Below are 26868 nucleotides of genomic sequence, written 5' to 3'. Positions count from 1 at the left end.
CCCTTTTGTACCGCTTTGTTCGCCATAAGTTGGCAGGGTATGCTCAGACGTGAGTCCCTTGCTCACTTTACCACTGGATTCAAGCAAGCCTGGCTGAAGACGGCTGAAATGCCAGAAACCGGTCCTAGGACGCTTGTTTCCGGTCCAGGGAAGACATGGCTTGGCAGTTCGGGCTGGACTGTTCCCATGAGGCACAGGGTCAGACTGATTTGCATATGGCCATGTCTGAACTGGGGTGGCAGAGTGGGCTAAAGAACGGTGATGGATCAAACCCAGATCTGTTGACTGGGTGTGAGTGTTTGATTGGTTCTGATGCTCCGTCCATCGCCACCCCATTTTGTACCGCTTTGTTCGCCATAAGTTGGCAGGGTATGCTCAGACGTGAGTCCCTTGCTCACCTTGCCACTGGATTCAAGCAAGCCTGGCTGAAGACGGCTGAAATGCCAGAAACCGGTCCTAGGACGCTTGTTTCTGGTCCAGGGAAGGCATGGCTTGGCAGTTCAGGCTGGACTGTTGCCATGGGGCACAGGGTCAGACTGATTTGCATATGGCCATGTCTGAACTGGGGTGGCAGAGTGGGCTAAAGAACGGTGATGGATCAAACCCAGATCTGTTGACTGGGTGTGAGTGTTTGATTGGTTCTGATGCTCCGTCCATCGCCACCCCCTTTTGTACCGCCAATTTCTTTGTAGCAGAGTTTAAAAAAAATTAATGTATAAGTTGAGGCCCAGATTTTGTGTTGAGTTTGCGGCACCTTTTTTTAGCACAGCCCTGATGCAAAATCTCACTTGTTAAATCTTGCAATGCACTCAAATATACTCATGATAGACATATGTCTGAGGTATTGAGATCTGATGTCACTTCTTGTGATGTCGCTTCCTGTCAGGTTATACATAGGTTGTGATTAGTGGTCAAAGTGAATTAAAAAAAAAAAGTATGGGAACTGTGATGCTCCATGCAGTGGGGGTGGGGTGAGTGGGAGTGGTCGAAGGCGTAGCTAAAATTCAAAATATTCTGTAACTTTTTCGGTCTTTCACCTTCAGTAACTAAAATAACACACAGTGTAAATGAAAATGAAATGCAAGTGATGTTAATCAGTGGGAAATGCACTATTGTACATTATGTAACATCTATTAGTTAATGCACTGCACCAAAGAACCACAGAATTGGATCCTGGTAGGTGCAATGGAGAATAGTGACTTGTGTATATTTAGTGCTACAAGGGCCCAGTCTGTAACAGAAAGCACTGTGAGCATGTAAGTCATTATTTTAAACTTGCATTACACACAATATAAGAAAGGCTGCTACAAAATTTGCTATAAGGATTTTTTTTTTTAAAGTGTCTACAAAATGTACATTTTAGTAATAACCAGACTGTATGTAGCGCAATTGTTTTTTTACAGCGGTCTTTCAAAAGCTCACAGCTTAGCTGGTAGCTCCCTGACACCATCCAAAGGAAGCTTCAAATGATTCTATTGATTAATTGGGGTTGATAATGGCGAAGAGGGAGCTTACCATGCACTGGAAGGCACAGGCTGGGCCGAGCTTTCGGAGGTGGAAGGCGAGTTTCTTGTCTTGGGCGGGGAGCGAAGGGACGCTTCGGCTGCAGCTGTTCGGCGGGCGGATAATGACAAGGCGCTGGATGCGGCAAGGGCGTGGGGAGCGTTGGTGGAGGGGCTCCGCTCTTTGGAGGAGTTGGATGAGCCGGACAGGGATCCCTTAGACGTTGACCGGATTGTGGGATCTGGGAGGGCCCCTCTGGGACTGCTGGGGAGACTGCACCGGATGAGGCCACTTGAGCATACTTGGGAGGGGTCTGTGTCTGCACAATGTATTGAGGAGTGCTGGGAGGGTCAGGGTCGGAACAGGAAGTGTACATGGCGGGGGACATGGAGCCTCAGGCCCTCTGCGATCATTTCTGATGTCTTTTCCATTGCTTTGTGCTAGTTTGTTTTAGACCTCGGGATGCTTAATGGCTAAATTTAACAGGGGTTTGTGCGGGCATGCTGACAGAGGGGGGGGTGGGGGTAGAGAGGGAGGAAGGGGGGGGGAGTTAGGGTAGTAAAAGTTGAAGAACTGGCTTCTCCTGATATGTGCATTGCTGATTGGGCCTCATATAAGATGCTACTGTATGTAACTGAGTTATTGATAAGACGGTTGGAAAACTCAATAAAATACTTTAACAAAAAGTGATTCTATTGATTAAAACCAATACCGGCTTCCATGCACTCTTCACATTTACAGATTGACCAATTGTGCACATTTACATTTCTTTCAGAGAAGCAGACACCCTGGTGAGAAGGCTTGTTTACCTGTCTGTGCCTCCCTCGGTGTCACTGCACAAGAGAGACCCCCTTTCGTCCACTTCAGCTAAAGCATTTCAACTGTCTGAATTAACACTCCTTGAACGTTTGTGTTTTTTCAAATAAAGTAGGGGAACAGTTTTTTCTAAAATTAAAAAAGCATGGGCACGTCGTGCCCCTCCGATCCCCTCTACTTCGATCACTGGTTGTGATCCCACTTGCTGTGATGTCATGTGCCATGATGTCAGTCGCATACTGCCTATCTTGGTTAGTCCCCAACTTCCTTTTTTAGGACTTGTGCCCTTGGCATAGTTGATCAGGGGGCGTAACTAGAGCTGAACTTCCGGGGGGGGGGGGGAGTGGGGGCTAACACACCAAGCAGTAGGGTGGGGCTGGCACGCCAAGGGATGGGCCGGCGCTACCATGTCAAGTAATGGTTAGGGGCCACCCACATTACCATTCTGATAAGGAGGGAGAATGTATACATTCAGCCACCACTGAGTCATTCTTCCAGTATCTTAATCCCTCTGCAATATAACAGACACAAACTCAAAAAGCAAAGGCAGAATACATTAAAATAATGTAAGTAAGGTGAGCGGCCCCATAGGACTGCCTGGGGAACTGCCAAACACCAAAATATTTGTCTATTACAGTAATCTGGAAATTCTGTGTAACAAAAAGCCTGTGTACATGATTTAATGCAGTGTAATAACAATCTACCCTTAAAGGTATTTTGGCTTTACGTATGATTCTCACAGTAAGCCAGACACATTGCATCTGTTGTCATTTTTCATAACCAATAGACTGAACCTATGGCATTGGACATTACTTTTTCTTAATGAACCAATAAAGTCTATACACATATATTGCCAATTATATATTTATCATTGGCCTTCTCATACGGCAGCCATCAGGTAAAGAGTCAGCAAAATCACAAATCCCTATAAAATTAATGTTGGCAAAACTCCTCTTAGGAAGGACTAATAAGGACTATCGCAGTGCAAATCTTCTACCCCAATGGATAATTCATGGGGTGAACCAATATTAAAAGCCTTTTATATTTCGGTAATATGTGAGATTCCTTTCAATAAAATATCACTGTACAACCTTCAACACAGTCCAATAACAATTCACCCTAAAGGACTATCCCCATGAGTATACTCAGGGTGCTCATGGCTTATTCTTGGTATTCAGGAATAGTTTGGGAGTGTTCCCCTCTCTGAAACCCCTGAGGGTACTGTTCTGACTTCTGCTTTTGTGTGCTGCTTCTCTCGGGGTGCTCCCCCCTTCCTGTGAAACACCTCTCTGCAAGCAACTCCCTCTCACGGTGCTTCTCCATCCTAGGGACAGTCCTCGGCGCACTGTTACTGGAGGTGTGACTCTCAGGGTGCTGCTGTCCTCCCTCTTTTGTGCTGTTTGTCAAAGTGCTTCCACCGCCCTCTGTCTTCTTATCAGGATGCCTGACTTGATCAGAGTTCTACGCCCTCAGCAGCCTTGCAGATGCTGTCCTTTCAGTTTTCAACTCTTAAGTTTCTGTTCCCCTCATGACACTGCTGTTCTCTTAAATGCACCCAACAGACTCACTGTCCCATCCAGTTAGTTTGCTCTTGCTTTCTACCTATATCCAGTGTTATCCACTTTGTCCTTGTTTGTTCACCAATCACAATCTTTCACACAGTTAAATTTACATAGACTGGGCTTCGTGTCTCAAAACTGTCACTATTCTGCCCATGCATCTAATAAGTAGGGCCCATTTGCAGTGGTGAAACAATAGCCCCCACGGTGCGGGGGCCCCAAGCTCCAGATGCCCCCCCTCTGGCACTGTGCATGGGCGGCAGGCCCCTGGCCTGAGAGCTTCTGACTGGGTCCGCAGTGTGGGGGCCTCCTCCATGAACTTATCAGGGGTGCCCCATCAAGTTTCGTTACGCCACTGCCCATTTGTCTTTCTTTAATACTTTATTCCATAGATATTTATCATAAAAGTACAAACATGCAAAGTACATAAAAACAATCCATCCATAGTACTACAATTACATCCAGAACAGCAAATAGCGAAAAAAAGGGACAAGAAATAAAAACAGAATTTAAAACAATGCTTTCTTCATTCATGAGAATTTATATATTACCCAGAAGCCTAGAGCGGATTAACCAGGCACCCGCGAGGTATTTAGCAACCCCACAGATGGTATACATAGAAACAGTATTGGTTAAAATAATACGCAGGGCTGATCTGTGATCCCTTACTCCCAGCTCCCTGCATACAGGTTTCAACCATTTAGCCCTAACGAACTTGTAGGCTGAACAAGCAAATAAAAAATGGCCAAGGGATTCCTCTGGACATTGGCAACCTGGGCAATTTAGATCAAGCCCCCCCTTGGCCTTCCACCTTTCCAAAAAAAATTTAAGGGGAAGAGTGCCATATCTTAGTTTCAAGAACAAAGTTCTATCTCTAGGTAGTTGGATAAAATCTAAAAAGGGTTCCAACTTCATAGATGGTTTATGGTGAAGAAAGTTCATCGTTAAAGTTCCCAGGTTTAAGTTATTGTTAACCTTGGCCTCAACCCAGTCCCAGTATAATTTCTTTACAATTTGTTTTGCAGGGGGGACTTGTGTGGCCCAGGACTCCCCCAGGCCTATTAATACTACCAGTTTCTTAAGGTTGTTGAGCCACTTTATTTGGTGAGAAACATTTAGGGATATTAACTCGTCCAACACTCGAGCATATCCGGCTAATTCCTGGGTTCTTCTAAGGCGCACCCAAAATAACAGCGGCCTTAGTTGAACTTTGTCCGAGATTGATTTTTTACCCATATCAAAAAATAATGGTAACAGAGGGGTTGAAACTGGAAGTGAGACTAGATCTCTGATAAACTTATTTTCTGCAGTTGCCAGGACCTTAGTGTTTTCAGCACCCCATAATTCGGAGCCATAGACTGCCGAGGCTAAAGCCTTCCCTTCATAGACTACCAAGGCAGGGGCACCCGGTCTACTAATAGAGAGGCGCTGATTCTTTAGTATGGCACCGGAGACCCTTTTGAGGTTTAGTACCATTTTTGATATATGGGAATCCCAGCTCATGTTGTTGGACAACCTAACCCCTAGATAATCAAATTCATTCACCACCTCTAAAGGGGACCCATACAAAGTAAGACGAACATTCCTAAACTTTCTATTTGGAGATAAAACCATTAACTCTGTCTTCGAAGTGTTGACCGTTAACCCACGGTCGTTACAGAAGAGGGAGAAGCGGTCAAGCAATTTTTGGAGACCCTTGGTGGACTTGGACATCAGGAGGGTATCGTCCGCAAAAAGAAGTGTGGGGGTTTTCTCCCCGGCAAGGACGGGGGCATCCGCAGGGTCCTCCCTCAAATGGTCCACCACCCCATTTATAAAGAGGGAGAACAGTGTCGGAGCCATCACACATCCCTGCCGCACCCCCCTGTTGACTGATACCCTCCCTGTCAATTGGCCCTGACGCCCCCAACGTATCCTTGCGTAGTTATCCTCATGGAGTTTGATAACAAATTGCAGCAGGGAACTAGGAAACCCCATGGCTAATAAAACCTCCCATAGCTTGGCGCGTGGGATAACATCAAACACGGTTTTCAGGTCTATGAAAGCCAAGTAAAGACAACCCTTAATAATTGATACTGACTTCCAATAGACCGCGCAAAACCGGAAGACTTGATCCATTGCACCAACATTCCGCCTAAACCCAGCCTGGAAATGGGTTAGAATATCATTATCCATTAGCCATGTCTCAACTCGATTTATAATGACCCTGCCAACTACCTTTTGAATGGTGTAAATTAAACTAATTGGTCTGTAGTTGGCAGGGTCCTCTCTATCACCTTTCTTATAAATCGTGATCACCTCCGCCCCTTTCCATGATTCCGGGACGGGATGGCCTCGCTGGATGAGATTCAGTAGATTTGCTATATAGTCTGCCCAAATTTGGGGGTCATGAAGTAGAAGATCCCTGGGCAGGCCATCTGGAACAGCCGCTTTGCCTGGAAGGATATTTAAAATAGCGACCTTGAATTCTCTCGGGGAGAATTATTATTATTACGGTAGCTTATAAAGCGCATGGTTACGCACCCAGGCGTGTCCCCGCGCTGCGAAGAAAGAGTGGCTAGAGTAGGAGATCACATCAATGCAGAGTGGAAGAGGTGAGTTTTAAGTATTTTACGAAATTTGGTCTCTGAGGGTTCAAGGCGTAGCTCCATCGGGAGCAGGTTCCAATTCTTAGCCGCAAGAAATCTAAAAGATCTCCCCCCCCCCCCCCAATCCCCCCCCCCCCCCCCCCCCCATTCGGGCGTTATGAATTTTGGGGACAGCTACCAGTCCTGTGCCTGAAGATCTGAGCATCTGCTCCGGTCTATAGGGGGTAATGAGATTACGAAGGGGTGAAGGCGCCCTGTTCATTATAATGCGGTGGCACATACAGAGAGCCTTAAAGATAATTCTCTCCTTGACCGGCAACCAGTGAAGGGACTTCAGGGCAGCTTTAGAAGGCGATCTTCTAGGAAGCCTCAGTACCAACCGAGCTGTGGCATTTTGAAGTACCTGGAGACGGTTAAGACTTTTTGCTGTAGCGCCCAGATACAAAAGATTGGAATAGTCAAGTCTGGATGTGACTAAAGCATGAACAAGGGTCTGTCTGGCACTAACTGGAAGTATATCAAGAACTTTCCTTAAGCTTTTAAGCATGCCAAAACATATTCCAACCACCCGATTAATCTGAGCGGTGAATGAGAGATCAATATCGAATAGCACTCCCAGATTTTTTGCCTGCTGGCAAGGCACTGGAGTGGATCCCAGACATGTAGGCCACCAAGCCGATGTCCATACATTCGGGGCACCTCCCACCACGAGCACTTCAGTTTTGGACCCGTTCAGCTTCAGGCAGTTATTAGACATCCAAGATGCAAGCTCTTGCATGCAGGCACTGAAGCTAGATACCGCAACATCAGGTGCTCGTGACAGTGAGATGACCAGCTGTGTATCATCGGCATATGATACTAGTTGAAGGTTGTAACTTTCCACGATAGTGGCGACAGGGGAGACATAGAGGTTACACAAGGTGGGGCTCAGGGCAGAGCCCTGAGGGACCCCTTGATCAAGAGTCACCATACAAGAATAGTGATCTCCCAGTCTAACCTGAAAGCCCCTGTCAGTGAGGAAGGATTGTATCCATCTGAGCGCTGAGCCCACGACTCCTCCTTTATTAAGACACTGTAGCAAGGTGAAATGTGCTACAGTGTCAAAGGCTGCACTAAGGTCCAGTAGAATGAGGGCCATAGTGTGCCCCTCATCGACCCCTTTCCTAATGGTCTCAGTGGCCAAGAGTAGTGCAGACTCCGTAGAATGGCGGGCACGAAAACCAAACTGAGTGGCATGAAGCAGGTTGGCTTTTTCCACAAAAGCCATAAGTTGAAGGTTAGCCACCTTTTCTGCCACTTTAGCCATATAGGGAAGGAGTGAGATGGGTCGGAGATTGTCCAACTTATCCCAGCTAAGGTTAGGCTTTTTTTGAAGCGGGAGTACTACGGCCTGTTTCCAGCCTTGAGGTACGACACCGGAACTAAAGGAGAGATCCAGAACATCCCTAATGTAGGGTTCAAGGATCTCAATGCTCTCTGCCAGAAGCTTGGGAGATGCAGGGTCTCGTGGGGATCCTGACTTAATCGAACGGCAAATCCGTTGGAGCTCGTCCGAAGAGGGAGCAAGGAAATTAGTCAAGCTGTTCGTACCCACATCCACTAATAGGCTCTCGTTAAATGCAGTGCCTTTTTCCTTCCCCCCCTGAGAAAGTGGAATAGATATTAGCCACCTTCTCCGAGAAGAAGGTAGCAATGTGGTTACAGGATTCTTCAGAGAGCAGGGACGGGTCGACCAAAGAACCACATAGGGCAATTTCCTTATAGATTTTAAAAAGCTCCTTGGTAGAATGGTTAGCTTCTCCTATCCTACCTGAGAAATAAATGGTCTTGGCACGCCTAATCTGGGTATGGTACTCTCTACGTTTATCTATGTATCTGAGTTTTGCTTGATCAAGATAGGCCGTTCTCCACTGCCTTTCAAGTTGTTTGCACTCTGCTTTCGCTGATCGTAGTTCGTTACTGTACCAAGGGGCAGATTTCTGTGTCCTACTATACGGATTTTTGTGGCACATAGGGGCCGTATCATCTAAAGCCTTCTTAATGCGAGCATCTAATCTCTGCGATGCAGATGTAGCATCTTCACCTCCAAGTTTGCCCTCTTTAGTAAGAGCTATATCAAACTTGGATTTAGAAAAGGTGGTCCATTTACGACTCATATATTTAGAGTTGATGAACTTATGAATATTGTCGAGAGGGATATTTATAGTTAAAGGCACAAGAAAGTGGTCAGACCAAGAGACAGGAACAGGGGCTTTAATAGCAATATCCTCCCAATTAGCAATGATAGGATCCAATAAGTGGCCCTTTTGATGGGTAGGGGCCTTAGATTTGATGTCTAATTGGAGGGAGTGTAGTTGCTGGGAGAGATCTATTGCTCCTTTATCCAATAGGTCATCAAAGTGGATGTTCAGATCACCTAGAAGCATAAATTTATCCCTGCGTAAAGCATCATCGGTTATACCATCGATGAGGCTATTAGAGAAATGGATAAAGGGACCCGGAGCACGGTAGATCAGGAGGCCCTTCAATATATTGCCATCATTGACCTTGATGGAAAAGGCTCCCGTCTCACTATCAGCGATAGCGAAAGGCTCGAGTTGGCAATAAAGTGGTTGTTTGTAGACTATAGCTATGCCACCACCTCTCCCCACTGTTCTGTCCAATCGTGCTATAGCATAACCAGTAGGGAGAGAGGCGACAATATCCGGTTCAGAGTTGGAGTCGAGCCAGGTCTCGGTGAGGAATAACAGGTCAAATTTCATATCTGTGAGTAACTCATAAATGTCAAGACTGTGCTTTCGCATTGACCTAGTATTGAGTAATCCACATATAAGCCTGCTATTCTTAGCCTTGTGTGCTGGTTTAGTGCGCCAATTATAAAGGCATTCTTTACAGTTAGAAGTATCTTCTGCTTCAAGACTGTGGAGACAGGCTTTGGGGAGAGGTGGACAGAAGGCTCGAAGTTGCTGTGCACTCCATCGGATTACTGGCCTATTTTGGTCAGGGGTTGTGGCCCCTGTCCCCGGCCGCGGACGGGCGCAGACGGGCTTGCCTTAGGCGCGCCTTCGGCGCGCCAGCGGCACGCCCGCTGCGCGGACGCGTAGACATCGTCTTAAATAGGGTCCGAGGAGAAGCCTAGAGCGCTAACCGCAAGATACCTAAGATGGCGGCTCCGCTTTAATAGCAACGAAAGTATCAACTGTGCAAAAAGGCCAAGTAGAAGGAAATGTGCAAAATAGCAAAAGCGGGGGTCTGTAGCAGCAAGTAAGTAAAAACAATGATTAAAACAATTCTATATCGCACTCACGCGCTTCACGCTCACACAGTGCACCCGGCTCAAGCCTCAGGTGTCTTCAGCGCGATCGCGTAAGCAGCGTCTTAAATAGGGTCCGAGGAGAAGCCTAGAGCGCTAACCGCAAGATACCTTATAAGTTTTCATTACTGGGCAACTCCAAACTAAGGTTGCGCTTATTGCACACTGCTAATGGCAATGGAGGGACTTGATCGCCTTCCTCACAATACAATTTTAAAAAATGGGCGTGCCATTGCTGTTCATTAATATGATTTAAAATGGGGTCAACTCCCCTACGGTCTAAAGCATTGATCAATTTCCAGAAAATAATAGAATTCTTCCCGCTGGCAGCGATCTTAAGCTGCTGCCAATGCTCCTCCTCCCAATTTTTCTTGGCTGAGGCTATTGAACTACGGTACTCCTTTCTAGCCAGTTTCACTGCTATTGGGTCCTTTAATTTTATCGCCAAACCAATGGCTTTCCTCTTTTTCCTACATTCCACTGTATACCACGCGTTCGCCTTCAGGTGTCTAAGATCCGCTGGGGGGTTCCCTTGGGTGTTTTTGAGAAAATACTTTCCTATTTTATCTGTGAAATTTTGGTACTGGCCCAATAATTTGGGCCCCAGAGAGTGAACCTCTCCCAGACCCACCGCTGCGAGGCTGTAGGTTTCTGCTTTAAGTAAGTCCCCAATACTATTCATTTTCCGCTCTTCACATTTTACCACGTCCCATCTAAGTTTCCGGTTACAATTAGAGGGGAGGACATCCTTGGTGATCAGCTCCATCCCCCCGCTCTTACTAATCCCATTAGCCCAGTTGATTCCCATACATAATGGGTTATGATCGCTATCTGAAGACTGCCTGACCTCCATATCTACTAAACTAGCCCATGAATGAACATCTAAAGTTGCCCATTTGTTGATATTCGGAGTCATTCCTAATTGCAATAAGCCTTTTTTTTTTTTTAGAAAAACAAGAATATGATTTACAAAAGTCGAACATTCTTTTCACATGCTATTTGTGTCTCTGTTTATTGTATGTATTGTTTTTGGCCTTGTAATTCTCCACCCCTAGCACTGTCTTCCTTTTTCAATCCATTGGGTCGATCTCTCCACCCATCTCTTGACTGTGTATCTCCTTGCTTCTACTGCTCCACAATCTACCCACCCTTGTCATTGTATTTTTGCCTGTCCCTTGTCTCTCCACCCGATGCTTGCCTGTCCACCCATCCCTTGTTCTTACCTGCTCGTTCACCCATTCAGCTTGTCAACCATTCATCCCTGTGTCCTTGCGTCTCCACCTTTCCTTTGGAGCTCACTTTCCATCTTTGGCAATTCTCTCCATCCATACCTTCCTTGATCCTGTCTCTGAAAGTATCCCTTCGTCTTGGTCTCAACCCCAGTGCATCTGCCATCCACTAATCCCTATCTCGCTACACATCGCACGTCATGACTCACACCCCCTCCTGTCTTCAATCGGCCCATATTTTGGCTCGGTTTTTCCGCCCATATATTTAGCATATCCGGCCACCCATTCCTTAACCCTGGTTTCTCCACTGGTTGCTGATCCCTCCATGCAGCCCCTGACCCTCTGTCCTTATTTATCAAGTCTCCCCAACCTTCCCTTGCCCTTACTCTCTCTTGTCTCCACCCATCCCATGCCTCCCCACCCAGTCCGTTCCTTCACCCTGTCCTTGCCTCTAACCATTCCATGCCCTCTGGGCCACACCGAACCTCTGTCTCCTGCCTGTCCCATTTCCCTCCACCCACCCCTTGGCCTGGTATTTGGAGACGTCCATATTTAAAATTACAGGCAGCTGATTCTGTTGCCAAGTTTGGGAGAATTGTGCAGTGATTTCTGATATACAATATAATAAGATGCCACGTGATTTAAACCCCTGCAGGAAAACACATTAGTTCCCCAAATAGCCCAGTTGGTTAATGTACTAGCTGCTGCAGTGATCAGCATGTAGCCTGCTGGTTATCTTTACATCCGGTCTTGGCTGGCCTGGCTAACTATTTTATCCTTCTGAGTTTAAAGAAGCGAGTCTGACCTATGGAGGGTAACACTTCCATCTGCTTAAACTTAGAAATATTGCGCTGCACTCGCTCAAGGCCTCCACTCCCCCTCTGGTGCCTGACAGCACCCACCGGGCTCTATCTGACCCTCAGAGGGACTCCTGGCACTGCAGCTCCCCCAAATGCACTCACTTCCCCTAACCTCCCTGCTTGCACTCCTCACCTCCTCATTCAATTACTCTCTCTCTCTCTCAATGGAACCACTTTTAGGCTTGCGCTGCCCTTTAGATAATGTTGTTCTCTGCAGTGGGCCGAGCCAGCTTCTTCTCTAAAGAAAAGGCGCCACAGGTCAGACTTCAGCCCCTCCCGTCAGGTCGGAAACTTTGGTTGCTCAACTGGTTAGTGGTCTCCTGGTGCTCAGCTGAAATGGGTGTGCTCGTTTTTTAGGTCTTGCCTGACCCAGCGCATGCGCTGGTCTGGCGAGACTTTTTGTGACGGGGCTTAAAAAAATGCTGCCATGGCCGGCCTAGAGCTACAGTGCATGTGCGCGGGCGCGCGCTTACGAGCAGAGGCTTTCTATTTCTAGATTTTAAAAAAAAAAATCGATCTTTGAGAAGTCTAGAAGCCTGATCAACACAAAAAAACATGCTTTTTTCACGTTTATTACAGGATAGTTTGTTTCGTTGGGATTTTGAACCCTGTGAAAGCACACGAACAAGGACAGTCACGTGCTGACCCCGTGACGGGTTTTGTTTTCCCTGTTGCTCCAATTCCTGTCTTCCTCACACGGATTTCCTACTATTAAGAACATCTGGGTTTAATATTGTTTTGAGCGCACTTCCTCCTCCCCCCCCCATGTCCGCGTCCTTTCTCCTCTTCCTTCCCCGCATGCAAAAAAAAAAAACCTCTCTCACTACAGTAAATGCACAAATATATATGTTATGTATCGATAGAATAGTCCGCTGCCTTCAGTTTGTGTCGCGCCTTAGGGGTTTTCTTTAATCTGTGGCACCAGCACATATCCCTCCAAGCTGAGCCTGGGTTCTGCTCTGCGTTATATCTCCTGATGTGTTGTTAATAGTTCTTGCCCCACCCTTTGGGCTGTTGTAGGTGAGGCATACCTTGAAGTGAGTCACTATTTACAGCCTCCTGCCTGACGGCTTTATGACCCTGTTTAGAGAGATTATTTACAACACTTCCTCTTAATGATATCCATATTACCAAACGTTGAACCCAGGCCAGCTGAACACGCCTTTTTTTTGGCACCGATCCTGCTTTTATGGTTTCGCCTACCTGACAGCACAAGGTGTCTGTTGGCAAAAATACCTATTGTCAGCTTACTGTGTGCATTGCCATTGGATGACTTTGTTGTCACTCTCTTTTGCTTGTTTTTTATTTGTCTGCTTGTGAGGGCTTTACTTGTGTTTGCCCCTCCCCTGGAGCATGGAAGCGTTACTTGCGTCTATGCACTGCTCACTTTTGTAGCACTAGTTTTGCTTTTGTTTAAGCACTCCAGGAGAGTGCATGTGTCTTCCAGCTGTCTCCCTTCTGTACTTCTTTTCCCCATGCCACACTCTCTGTTGCTCTCTCTCACCTGAGTGATTCTCCCTGCCCCTCTTTGTTTTGTGCTCACCCTCGGGTTCCCCGCCCCTCTATTTTTTGTGCTCACCCTTGTGTAATTCCCCTCCCGCAGCCCCAGCAGCTCCACATTCTTCTCCCTGGCCTGTGTGCCTCTCTTTCTCCAGTGCTCTATAGTCCACTCTCTCGTAGGTTTGTTTCTGCCTTCCCTCTGTATTGCTTCCCCCACCTGTGCCCTCCATGTTGTTTACACCCACCGCCTCTGTGCTGCTTCTGCCTCCTACGTTGATTGCCCTCCATTCTTTCCTTCTTCATAAACATCCTCTGTGGTGCCTACTCCGCCATGTGCCTCAAAAAGAAGGGGGAAAAAATGCTTTCCTGCTATTTTTTTTATTTTTTTTTTTTTATTTGCTTGTCCAACTTGGATTGGTTTGTAAAATGGAAAATAAGCTTCTACATCATTATGTAGGCATGTGCATGTAAGTTACACATGCCTACAAAATGAGGTGGGCAATGGTTCATAGAGCCTTTTTTAAATATTTAACCATGCTGCAATGCATTGGGAATATTGTATAGGATCACTAAAACTATTGGCCAAGACAATATGTCTCAAAGGTGAGCCCGTCTGGCTTTGCCAATGCTTTTTTATTTTCTGGCTTGTGTTTGCATTATACAATGTAAAAAAAAAAAAAATAACCATTGTACCAGCATGCCAAGGCTTTGCCAATGCTTGTTTAACTGGAATTTTTATTCAACAGTTTTTAGAAAGGAACAATGCCGGTGTTGTACATACAGAGCATTCTCTTCAGGAAAACTACTGAAAAACAGATACATCGAGAAATAAATGCTAGGACTCTTTTCTGGCAAATGTCAGAGAACATTTTGCCTCACTTTCCAAAAAGTCCACAAAGGTTTGTTGACCTGATATGCTTCAGCAGTTGCTAGTGTTTGAGAAGTCTGTGGGTACGTCATAGGCTTTTCTTCGTCATGGTGGAGATTTGCCCTCTTATGCTCATTGTTCTAGTAAGTATGGAAGAGGAACCATCATAAACTTCTTTATTTCAAGGGTTCATCCGCTAACCCTTAAGCACAGATAGGAAAGGAGATCGGCAGAAACAGCGAAGGAAAGTCGGTAGGAACTGCGAATTAGTGGGCGGAAAAGTTCTTGGTCACGATTTGTACTCTGAGGTCTAGGTCACAGAGGTTTTGAAGAAGGCAGTCTCAACAGGGGTCTTTCAATGGCTGGTCTCTGTTGGTCAGTTGGCTGTGGCTGATCACATGGGCTTGTTTTGCGAGGCTCCAGGTTCATATTTCCTGGGTGGTGGTAGATCTGTATGGTGACTTCTTAGGGATACAATTCTGTAGACTGATGGTGTGCATCGTGGGAGACTCTGTTTAAAGTTTGTGAAAAGTCACATTTATCTCTGTGTGTGCTTGATCTGATTGAAAGTGTCTCTGATTGGCATTTGTTTTGATTTTTGTTTCAGCCAACATCCCACAAGTGTGTGGCGATGATTGAATGGAGCCCATCTGTAGTAAAAGAGGGGTACTTTGAGCTTGATCCTATGCGCCATCCTTTCCATTTCTGTTAGATTTCTTACTTTCCTGATCCATCAACTCATTTTTGGGGTGCACACAGATTTCCACTGTGTCTGGCTGCAGTTGTTGCCTGTGTCTACTACAGTCATAAGAAGATAATTTTTTAATAAGGGTCCCAGCATCCATCATACCACATAAGAAGAGATGGTGGTTGCTCGAAATGTGCTACTTAAGATTGCGTCAATTTTACTATGGAGGTGGGCCCTGAAATATCGACTTGTTGGACAAGTCCAGAAAATGTGTCCACAGAACTCCATGAGGGGTAGAAGGTTGTAGTGTGAGTTCTGAGGGATGTTGGTTCCTGGTCCTCATCCTCGAAGGTTTTCTCATGCTTACTTGTTCCTAATGGTTCACAGGGTGCCTCTGTTGTAGCATATTCATATTACCGGGACACTGTGCCTAGTTACGTTTCCCTTCTGAGTCTAGGAGAGTGATCAGGCCATTCTTCTGCCTAAGAAGCTCTCATTAGTATCTGTATACAAACAGATTGCAAATAATACCTTAACTGTAGACATCGATGGATGTGACACTGTGAGAAGTTAAGTTTACCTTCAGGATTATCAAATTGTTAAATCAGGAAGAAGAACAAGAAAAAGTAGTTCAGCACCCCTACTTCCGTATGGGCAACACCTAGAGGAAAATCTGCATTGCCAATGATGGCACCTATGTTTGTATGGACCCATGCAAGCAGTTTCTGAATGGTGGAAATAATTCTATCCATCAGTGGGTGGGTGGGACTCGCTGTGTTCATTGTGTTTGCCGAGTGTGTCTGTTTCCTTCACTCTAGCAATATTTAAAGGTAACGGCGACACTTCTTTTCTCTGTGTTTTTTAGCCAAGATACACCCAGGCTCTTGAAGTATCTTGTTGGAATCACTTCCCCAAATAAAGCAAGCATTGGCAAAGCTGCATTTTCATTTATAAGCCACAGACATTGCTAAATGTGTGTTTCAGCAGCAGTTCGTTGGCATGAGCAGCTAAACAGCCAAGAGGGCTGAATTTTAGCAGCGGCCACGAGGCTACAAGCGGTTGCTAGGGATCCCATAAGTGTTGTTCCATTAATAACAAGCATTGGCATAGCCAATAGGTCTCGCTTTTGGGACCTTATAAGTATTTAGTTATGCAGCACAATATCCTTGGTGCAACAACAACTGTTGCATGGCTAAACACTTATAAGGTCCCAAAAGCGAGACCTATTGGCTATGACAATGCTTGTCTTATCTAATCTTCAGGCGTCAGTGACCTATTAAAAATGGTGCCCGGTGCCAGGGATGTGTATTGAATTCCATGAATGCTGGGCTCCAGCAACAGCAGGAATTCTGGGAACAGGAACTAGTTCCCAGAATTCTCCACCTTTGCCATCCTTTTTTAGTCCCCTGTTGTACACACCATCTTCTCACTTCTTGCGCGGCGACCAAATTGAGGTCAAATTCGTGCCTTCAACGAGAAGTTCAAGCCAGTTTCCAGCCCTGGCTGATGGAGACGAGGGGATTGGTGAGGCAGTTTCGCCCCAATAATAGCCGGATAATGTGTGTTAAGAATGAGGTGTAGGGCAGAGCGGTGCGTGGGTCTGAGTTCTTGAACAGGAAGGGGTCCTGCAGATCCTCAAAGACTTGGGCTGGCATAGGTATGTCAATGCCACTAGTCTTGAAAAGGGACCTACAGCAAATCTGTTTTGAGGCACGTGTTTGTAGCAGCCTATAGAGCTAGGTCCCGGGTGAATACCCGAGGTGTGTACACGTGAAGCTGTGGCTAGAGTAAAGGATACAAAATAAACGTACAATTATGGTGCCCTGCTACGCACAGCGCGCCAAAACAGGTTAGGTGGGCCCCACCAGGCCTCCACATTCCTTACCCTGGGGCCTTTGAATGCACGTACGGTGCTAGACCTGCGGCCAGTGTACCGCCCTCTCAGCACCTGCAGAACCCGTATTCAGTACCACAATAAAAAAACGTTACTCCTGGGAACCAGGCGCCATTCAATGTAAATATGTATGTGTGCTTGTTGTGCTAGGCCCACTTTCACCCTCGCAGAGCGGCCAGGGGTGTGGACGCAGAGAGGCCAGTGGTGGCAGTGGTGTGGACGCAGAGAGGCCAGGGGTGACAGGGGCGTGGACGCAGAGAGGCCAGGGGTGTGGACACGGAGAGGCCAGGGGTGGCAGTGGTGTGGGCGCAGAGAGGCCAGGTGTGTGGACGCAGAGAGGCCAGAGGTGGCAGGGGTGTGGTCGCAGAGAGGCCAGAGGTGGCAGTGGTGTGGATGCAGAGAGGCCAGGGGTGGCAGTGGTGTGGACGCAGAGAGGCCAGGGGTGGCAGTGGTGTGGACGCAGAGAGGCCAGGGCTGGCTGGGACGTGGACGCAGAGAGGCCAGGGGTGGCTGGGACGTGGACACAGAGAGGCCAGGGGTGGCAGTGGTGTGGACGCAGAGAGGCCAGGGGTGGGAGCGGTGTGGCCGCAGAGAGGCCAGGGGTGGCAGTGGTGTGGCCGCAGAGAGCCAGGGGTGGCAGACAGTGGTGTGGCCGCAGAGAGGCCAGAGGTGGGAGCGGTGTGGCCGCAGAGAGGCCAGGGGTGTACCCGCAGAGAGGCCAGGGGTGGCAGGGGTATGGATAGGCTGTACCTCATGACTCAGGCGAGAGGCCAGAGAGCAGGATGTTACTCGAGGCGCCTCTCAGGACCCAGAGGGGACCTCTCCGGAAGCGAGAATGACTCTCCGGGAGGAAGGTCTTGGGGGCTTATATAGTTTCCGTACAGAAATATATATTTTATTAGACGAATAGAATGAGAAAGTAGCAATTTTGTGCCAGGAAAGACAAACAATCTTGTATGCTGCTCCCAACTGAAGTGAACTGCACTGCAGTCTACTTAGGGGTTAAATTGATGACAGTGGAAATGTAGCAACCTTACATTTAATGCAGTGGTATCACAGGCGCACTATTGTCACAAGCCAAAGTAGAACAATTAACCCCACAGATGACCCCAGAATGCAAGAATAAGAACGGATAAAGTGTGGCCGTTCACTATCAGATAGTGTATATTAAATGCCCCTTCATAGCGAACATTACAAGCCGGGTTGCTTCTTGGCGCTTGCAACAGACTATCTGTTAAAGAACAAGATCAAACACAAATATAAAGCCGGACTCTACCTGCCCATTTAAAGAACAGTTCCAGGCACCCCGACAGCGGACTTACCTGCTGTTGAGGTACAAGATGCTGACTTCTGACCCCGCTGTCGCCCCTGCCTCCGCGGGAGGTGGCGTGGAGGGGGCTGGTACTCCCAGGGCACGTAGAACCAGCCAGGCCAGGAGGCCGGTGACAAGCAAGGACTTCATTGGCCGGTCCAGACAGAGGTGACCGGAAGAGCTGGGCCGCCGATGACAATATATGGGCCTCTGTGTGCAGGGGCCTTCCTGCGGTCGTAGGTCCTCACTGCGGGTAAATGCAAAAGATTAGTTACAGGACTCTGCGGCGGGAGAGTGTGCCGCCAGAGGGTCCTCCTAGAATGAAGCGGCCAAAAGGTATGGAACTCGCGCTAGAATGGGCAACGTTGGTTTGGTGGGACCTTCCTGCCTCCGGGACGAGCGCAAGGGTGGTTTAAAGGTCTGGCTCGCGAGAGAATCCGCTTTGGGGGTCTCGCAGGACGCAAAGTGGAATTTTTCAATCCGCAGCTCCCTCCATCTGTCCTGCGGTGGGCGTGTGTCCGCACCGCCTGGGAACCCTCTTTATCTCTCTGGCCCTAGCAGGCTGACCTTGGCGATGTTTCACATGGTCCCAGCCAGCAGAGAGGACACTTTGTTGTGCGTGTACGTGTGTGTGTGTTCGTGATATAACAACAAAAAAGTTACATAAGATGTTGCCAAATGATTGAACAAAGGGGATGCCACGGGCTGTGCTTCAATAGAGGATACAACCGCCCCCCCCCCCCAATCCCTCCCCGCCTCTTGCCCCTCTTGGCGTGCTCGCCCATCAGCTGCAGGTGTCTGGGGTCGGGTGGAGTCAGGCAGGAGTGTTCAATGAAAAGCCAGACGCATCAGGGTCAAAGTAAAGCTTGGTGTTGTGAGTTTAGCAAAGTTTACACGGCCTTTCACTTTCACGGCTGGGTGGGCTCCAGAGATTGTCACAGACACCTCTAGCTTCTGAGTACCTTGGGCCTTGAGGGTCCATCGGAGTTCCCCGTCGATGAGGTCTCACTCATTGTCTAAAATGTAGGTAGGTAGCAGCGTGCTCCCATCCACCCAATGAGGTTCAGTGCATTCTATACAAGCAATTGCAGATCAGTGCAAAAAATAAATCGCAGCATGCTTAGCAGTGCATTGTATTCTATTGCCGCATTTATACTGTGCTTACCACCCTAATGTGGGACACTGAAGCGCTTGCCTACTTGAGCAGCGAGCTACACCATGTAGGGTGTGCGGCTGGAAGGGTGCGGTCTTTGTTTCGATCCTGTGTGGGAAGTGCTTCCATGTCATGCATGATGATCGGCAGGGTGCGGTTATCGTGTTCTAGGATGGAGTGTTTAGCAGTGCGGTGGATGATGAGGTGAGAGCGACAGGCGCAGTTTACAGTTCTCAGTAGGCTGGCAGTTTTGAGCCCCTTTATTGTATTTCTTATGATTATAGTCTACTTAGCTGGTTACTGCAATGTGTTGCCCGACCTGATATTTTGTTTATAGTTCATGATCCTGAGCGGTGCATTTAAGGAACAAGCACTGGAAATGCCAAGAGGTCTGAGTCTAATGTTCCAACACATGCAGCGTTAGCTCATTAGTGCGAGACACATGGGAGAGAAGGAGCAGGAAATGACAGAGAGGGCTGTAGTTGTGAAGCAGCCCTCTATTCAGTTCAAAGGAGGCACTCCAGCAGATGCAGTAGGATACATACAAACAGCAAATAGCATTTGGTGAGAGATGAAAACAAAACAGGACACTGCGGTGCAGACTTGTATCATCATTTCGCCATAGGAGGCACTGCTTTTTCAGTCCAAGACATCTAGCTCTGAACTCAGTGCAAGCCAATATTCAAAGAATCCATAAACATGTAAAATTCAAAATCAAGGCGAAACCATAGTTGCACCAAGTCCAACCCATGTCTACACCAGCCAAAATTTCTGACGGAGGTCATGGATCAGTAAGCGCTCCTTGATGTACACGCTACAGCCCACATATATAAGGTACAATCTGACCAGGACACTCTCCTCATGTTGACAAACACTTAGAAACCTGTTATGCCCAGTAAGTTACAAAGGACTCCACTGTGTCTAACCTGGGTCATATATAGTAATGTAAATTCCTACCTACTACCTGGCCAGCAGTTAAAGTAATACTACAACACTCAGTGGTTATTATGCAGCCAGTCGTAGTTCAAACATGCTGCATAACCATTCCTTTACACTGCTTGGCCATCTTACACTCAGATAAGCTGGAACATTACAGGTGAAGTCTAATATCAAGTGCTGTACCATTCCACAGGAACAAACCACAGACCACCAACTGAACAGGCACAGAATAAATGAAAAGATCTGTCACACAGTAAGACTCTAATTTAGTCCAGCAGTGCAGGTCTCAACTAACGACACACTATGACCGCTTCTTGACGTATCACATTGAAAATCATTTAAGGGATGACTGCAACAAAGTTCATCATCTCAGCAGATCTTCTGACCACTTAATGAATAAATAACCCTGTTTGGTACCCGTTTTGTTGGACTATGATTATAAGAAATACCATAAACGAACTAGCAGTGCTGATCATAGCTGCCATCTTACTGAAAACCATAAACTGCACGTCAAACCTCTCATACATCTCCACTCATCACACTACTATGAGCTGTGTCCAGTAATACAATAACTGCACCTCAGTGGTCATCATGCATGACATGGAAACACTTCCTGCACAGGATCTAAATAAAGACCACACTTATCCGACTGCATATCCAAATGGAGCAGCTTACTAACTGTGTATTCAGTCTTAAGCCAACAGCTGAAGAGGCTGGTTGGGAAAAGTCAATGGCTAAAAGGGGCGGACCCATAGACCAATCGATATATATTGTTAGCAATAGGTTTGATTGACCGCTATTCTGTCAATCCCAAGTCCTAAAAAATAAGACTGGTTGTAAGTCACTCTTATGCCACACATTCTTTACTGACAGCTATGCCCTCAGGGCTGCATCACTCAGAGTGGTTACTTCTAAAAGTGGGTGCACACAGGTCTAACACATAGATCAACAGCATGTAACCTGTGGGTGGCTAAGTCAGGGGACTGGCACATGGCTACATCGCCTCTTAGCTCTAGAGCCGTACCTTTTTAAAATGTTTGTGGGAGGATCATGGTTATAGTGCCAGTGCGAGTAGATGCTCTTCTTCCAGGCTCCAACCCCCGGTATAGTGGCAATGGTAAACTGTGTGTTCGTGCATAATCCCCAAGAAGATTTACACACTTATTACGAATCAGCTGAAAATTTCGACATCTGCGTCAATTTATGTTACCACAGATATCACACTTATGAGTTTTATGTTTAAAAAAAAACCTAATCTCCCGGGTATGTTTTGGCAGGTCAAAACCTGCTGATTATTTATCAGGGATAGATAAATACTATATACCAGAACATAACGATATTGGTGGGTTAAGGCACCAAATTCTGCAAGTTATTCCCATAAATCTTGTGATTGGCAATAATTATCAGTCCTGATAAATATCAAACATCTAGGTTTTTTTCCTTACCAGATGTGATGTTAATTGCATGCGACAATGGCCAGTTTCTATTATTTGCTGAAGCTGGCGGTTAACTAGAGAGCTTGCATTCTCTGTGTAGCTATCTTTATCGCTGATATCACCCCTGGTGTTCACTGTGAAGGGATGTGTTTTGCTGTATTTAACCAGTGTCGGAGGTACAATTATATCCCTCCCTAGCGTGGATTATAACCGAAACACGTTGATATCTCATTCTAAACAGTTCTTCTTGCTGTGTATGGTCACCACTCATTGTTCCTCCGTTTTTGGGATGGCTGTGGGCTCGGCCGTAGGATATACATACATATTTCGTGTTGTTACAATTGGCTGTCCCTGATAGGTTGGCTATTGACTCTCTCAAGTGAAATGGTCCTGCTCCATTGAAGGTTTGTGTGTCAGACTCTTCAGTGAGTGACCAGCACAGACCTCCACATCAAGCGGGTTGTCCAGTGAGTCTTGATGTTCGTTGGTCATCAATGACGTGTTTCCCGGAGAATGATGGCCTTTCAGTTTGTTAAGCAGAGATGCCTTGTAGGTCAACTTCTCTCCTCTGTGCTTTGCTGTGACCATTGTGCCCTTGATGTCTACTACTGAGGCACTGCCCACGGATCACTTTTGAAGTGTGATCTGAAGTTTCCTCCTGGATGACTTACTGATTTGCATATGGCTGGTTCCAAACTGGGGTGAAAATGTGAGCAAAAAACAATTGATTTAGGTCAGGATTTATGTACTGGAGATGAGTGCTTGACATTGTTCAGCAATCTGTCCATCAATTGTTCTTTTTACATCAATCACTGTCTATGGTATGATTTCTCCAACAGGGAACTTGGAGCATGTCGCTATGCATTCCAGGAAATATTTCCCATCTGGTAGCATGCAGAATTCTGCGTCGCCCTTGAACTATGGTGTAGTACACCCTTTTTCTCTTATATTTGGTGCAGGATGATCACTGTTCCGAGTAGCTAGGTCTAACCTCATTTATGGACTGTCTGTTCCATGAGAGTGTCCATATTGGGTGTACCATGCCTTTTCCCTGAGGCTCAACTTTGCTTGACTATCACTTGGTGGTCTTGATAGGCCAGCTTAATCAATTGGATTATCAGCCTGAGGTGTCACAATGCACATTACTAAAATAAGTCCCTCGTTAATGGAACACAGTTCATGGTGCACTCTCACCTCCAACTCAGCCCCAGCTCGATTCCTTGGTTTGGGAAAAGGAAAAGAAGAGAGAGTACTTGGAAGACTGTTATAAAAGGAATTGAGCTGAGTTGGAAGCAAACAAACAATAGCTGTTTAAAAGTTAAGGAAGCGAAACACGTGTTGGCTGATCTTTCATCTATGAAGCACTTTAAAGGACTTTCAGCACAAAATAAAGATATTATATTAACTCGTATTTGGATGAATGTTTATCTTAAATCACCTATTAGCGTGTTGTTACCTTTGCTCAACTTATGTATGTATTGATAAACTTTCACTGTATTAAATGAAGTACATCTAAACCAATACAGTACCTTAAAACCCCCAGAAATATTGTTAGGGATAGTCACAGATACCAATATCAACCAGAGAGAGTTTATTTTTGTCGCAATGGCAGTTTATAGGCTCTGCATAGCCAGGGCCTGGCTGGATAAAAACCCCCCAGTAATGCAAGTCTGGCTGTCTAACCTTTTATCAACTTATAATCTGGAAAAAAAAATATATGCCCGGAAAGGTAGAAAAGGGAGGAGATTGGGGTTAAGGATATGGGACCCCATTATAAAATGGAGAGAGGGCCTGGGATTGAGGGATTAAGTTAGGAGAGCTTTGGATGAATTTGTGGCATCTGTTGTAGAAACTCGAGATGATATCAATTTATTGAAATAAGTAGGATGCTTTGATGAATTTTGTTTATGATGGAAACGTTTTGATATGTAATATGTTATAAGACTATTGGAGATTGTGCGATGAAATGTGCTAACTGTGCAATGGTGAAAATAAAAAAATATTTATAAAAATTAAACCAATACAGTAGTACTGGCACTAGAACCAATTTCTGGCCTTGTATTTGTTTGGCTTACTTGCTTTAGTAATAATGACATATGTTACAAAGAGGCTTTTAAGTGTTGGTACCTCCTTCATCTCTCTTATACTCATTTCTGTTTCCCTTTATAAGTCCCTTCAGTGTTGAGCATCATGGGAACTTGTGTGCTTCCTCCATTTTATTTATCCTTGACAGAGCATCTGGCATTCAGGATAAGTGAATGTGTGATGATGCTGGCTGATGCGAGGTAGTATACTACATAGCCAACAGGTTAAGCAGGAAGAAAGAGTTGATGCAAATTTTAAACTGGGTGCAACAACGACCCCATCTATGTTGCGCACACGCTAAGGTGCGTTATGTGTTAGAGGCTAGTTTCCTCTAGCGGTGCATTTCTCAGAGATTCTCTGGAAAATGCCACATGAGTTCCGTGTGGGGGCCCGACATATTGTCACACATTCGTCAAGATCAGGGACCCGTCTCCGAACCTATTGTGGCCGCATCGGAACTCCGTCAACTTGAGGATTCCAGGTCGTGGCTTGCCTGGTGATGTTTAATGCAGGCTTGCGGACGGTGTGACCTATTCTGTCACAGCGTCTTTCATGAATTCTCAATGAGCAGAGAGTTGGAAAGTCTGCTGCCATAGTTCATCGTTGCTGATTGTGTTTGGCCAGCGGATTTGGAGGATTTTCCTCAAACAGGTGTTGATAAAGGTCTGGACTTTATTGGTGGTGTTCACTGTTGTCCTCCAAGTTTCTGCTCCAGACCCAGGACCTATTTTATGTTGGTGTTTGAAAAGCCTGATATTGGTTAGCAGTGTAAGGTCCTTGGAGCACCAGATCTTCTTTAGCTGAATAAAGGCAGCCCTTGCTTTGCCGATTATTGCCTGGACGTCAGTGGGTGTGCCACCCTACTAGGGTACTAGTACTAGGGTAGGTAAAGGCCTCTAACTCTTCCAGTGCATCACCTAAAAGAGAGCAGTTGTGTTGGCTATTTTAGCCTTCAGTGTCTTGGTTTTTCCCCAGCAATGTTGAGGCCAAGTTGTGCTCATGTGACTGCCACATTGATTGAGTTCTCTTGCATTTGCAGATAGGTATGAGAGAGAAGAGTCGGGTCATATGCAAAGGCCAAGTCATCAAGCTGCGTCCAAGGTGTCAACTGAATCCCATTTCTTCTCTTTTCTGTGGATGTCTTCATAATCCAGTCTATGGCCAACAGGAAGAGCAAAGGTGAGAGCAAACAACACTGGTGGACTCTGGTCTTTATTTGGAAGGCTTCCGCGAGTTGTCCTCCTTGGACTATCTTGCAGGTCATTCCCTCGTAAGAGTTCCTGATGATTCTTACAAGCTTATCTGGCACACTGTAGTGGCAGAGAAATTACCAAAGGGTCTCTCTATCCACGCTGTCAATGCCATCTCAAAGTCGATAAAGTTGGCATAGAGTGGGGAATTCAATTCCACTGACTGCTCAATGATGATGCACAGTGTTGCAATCTGGTCTGTGTAGGATCTATCTTTGCGGATGCCAGATTTCTGATCTTGCAACTGAGCGTCAACTTGTTTCTTCATTCTGTTCTGGATGACTCTGTTGAACACTTTGCCTGGGGTTGCTAAAAGAGTTATCCCTCTGTAGTTTGAGCAGTTACTTAGGTCACCGTTCTTGGCAGTCTTGAGATATCTCTCCTTCTATTTTGGCACATTTTCTTCCACCCATATCCTTCCAAACATAGGATAGAGCATGTCTACTGATGTTTGAGTGTCTGCCTTCAATGCCTCTGCAAGAATGTTGTCAGGTCCTGCTGCCTTCCCTTTTCTCAGATGTTTGATGACTTACCGCATTTCTTCCTTGGTTTGTCTGCTGCAATCAATTGGCAAGTCCTTGTTAGCTGGCTGCATGTCTGGTGGAGAGTGTGGCACAGACCGGTTGAGCAGTTCTACAAAAGTGCACCACCCATCTTCGTTGTTGGATTTTGTTACACATACTTGTCTTCCCAGCTTTTTCTTTAACAGGTCTTTCTGACTTCCTGTATCTGCCAGAGAGTTTTCTTGTTATGTTGTAGAGTTATTTCAAGTTTCCAAGGCTTGCTGCTTTCTAGGCTACTGTGGTAGAACCATTAATGAATCTTCGCTAGCTGCTCTTAAACTTCTTTTTGCTTCTTTGTTGGTTATGGGGTATTCGCCTTGAACTTTCACATTTTCTGCCCTTGATCGGCTGGTGTCGACTGCAGAATGTTTTTTCTTTCTCTCTTGGATTTTGTGGAGAGACTCTGTGGTGATCCATTCTTTATGCAGGTGTTTCTTGGGACCCAGTACCTCCTGGCAGGTTGATGTCACGGTTTCTTTGATCTTCTCCCACTGACTCTCCACCGGGTCTCTGTCATCCTCTAGTTCTTGCAGGACTTGAAACATGTTACTTAGGGTGACTGAGAAGTCACTTCTTTTCTGTGTATCTTTGAGGGGGGTGGTGTTTTATTGCTGACATTGGTTTGTCGGTTCTGTCCATGCTTTTTTCAGCTTTAGCCCCTAGCCTGGTCAGGGCAAGGTGATGGCCTGAAACCACATCCGCTCCTCTCCTCGCTCACATCCAGCAAGGACTTCCGGAACTTCTTGGCAATGCAGACTTGGTTGATCTCCTCATCTGTTGAATGGGCTGGTGATACTTGCATAGCCTTGTGTATTATTTTGTGTGGTAATACACTACCGCCTATCACCAGACTGTTCAGAGCGCAGCGATCTGCAAGCCTTTCACCATTCTCTTTTATCTCGCCACAGCCATGGTTGCCCATGACTTCTTCGTACCCAGTGTTGTCGCTTCCATTCTTGGCATTAAGGTCCCCCATCAGTATGCTGATGTCGATCTCAGGGCATTTCTCCAGGATGGACTGGAATCGGTTGTAAAACTATTCTTATTCCTCTTATTTGCTAGTACTATAATTTGTAGTGCATATCACTGGCTAACATTTATGTTGTTCTTTTTTTTCTTTGTGCTGAAGGTGGCTATGATGATTCTGGGACCGTGACCGTCCCATCCAATCAGAGCTCCATTGGTTGCTGCTGTTGGCTCAGTGCTACTCCTTGAGTATGTGGGGTGTTCTCTTCCTCGTATGCAGAAAACAGCAGCATTCCTCCTGGAGCTAGTCATTTCTTTCTGTACTGTGTCCATCTGGTCTTGCTGA

General features: G+C 46.3%; 2 protein-coding genes across 5 annotated transcripts in view; one reads left to right on the top strand and one right to left on the bottom strand.

Annotated features, from left to right (window-relative positions):
* LOC146798182 (uncharacterized) overlaps positions 1-18524 on the bottom strand; it is a 179516-nt gene extending 160992 nt beyond the window's left edge. The window contains exon 1 of the mRNA XM_085625454.1: positions 18141-18524. Coding sequence (XP_085481580.1) covers positions 18141-18280 — 140 coding nt within the window. The 5' untranslated portion in view covers positions 18281-18524. The remainder of the gene's footprint in view (positions 1-18140) is intronic.
* Positions 1-26868, top strand: part of CTSW (cathepsin W) — a 1394816-nt gene that overhangs the window by 47441 nt on the left and 1320507 nt on the right. Inside the window, exon 1 of one of the 4 annotated variants that reach the window (XM_085625453.1) lies at positions 24904-24922. The exons of the other annotated variants lie outside the window; for them this stretch is intronic. The gene's annotated coding sequence lies outside the window, so the exon portion shown is untranslated. Of the gene's footprint in view, positions 1-24903; positions 24923-26868 lie in introns of those variants that run through there. 4 annotated transcript variants of the gene reach the window in all.

This window comes from Triturus cristatus, chromosome 9 (genome assembly GCF_964204655.1).
Source record: "Triturus cristatus chromosome 9, aTriCri1.1, whole genome shotgun sequence".
NCBI classification, from domain to species: Eukaryota; Metazoa; Chordata; class Amphibia; order Caudata; family Salamandridae; genus Triturus; species Triturus cristatus.
Note: the sequence above shows the minus strand (reverse complement) of the source record. Positions and strands in the feature narration are given on the sequence as shown.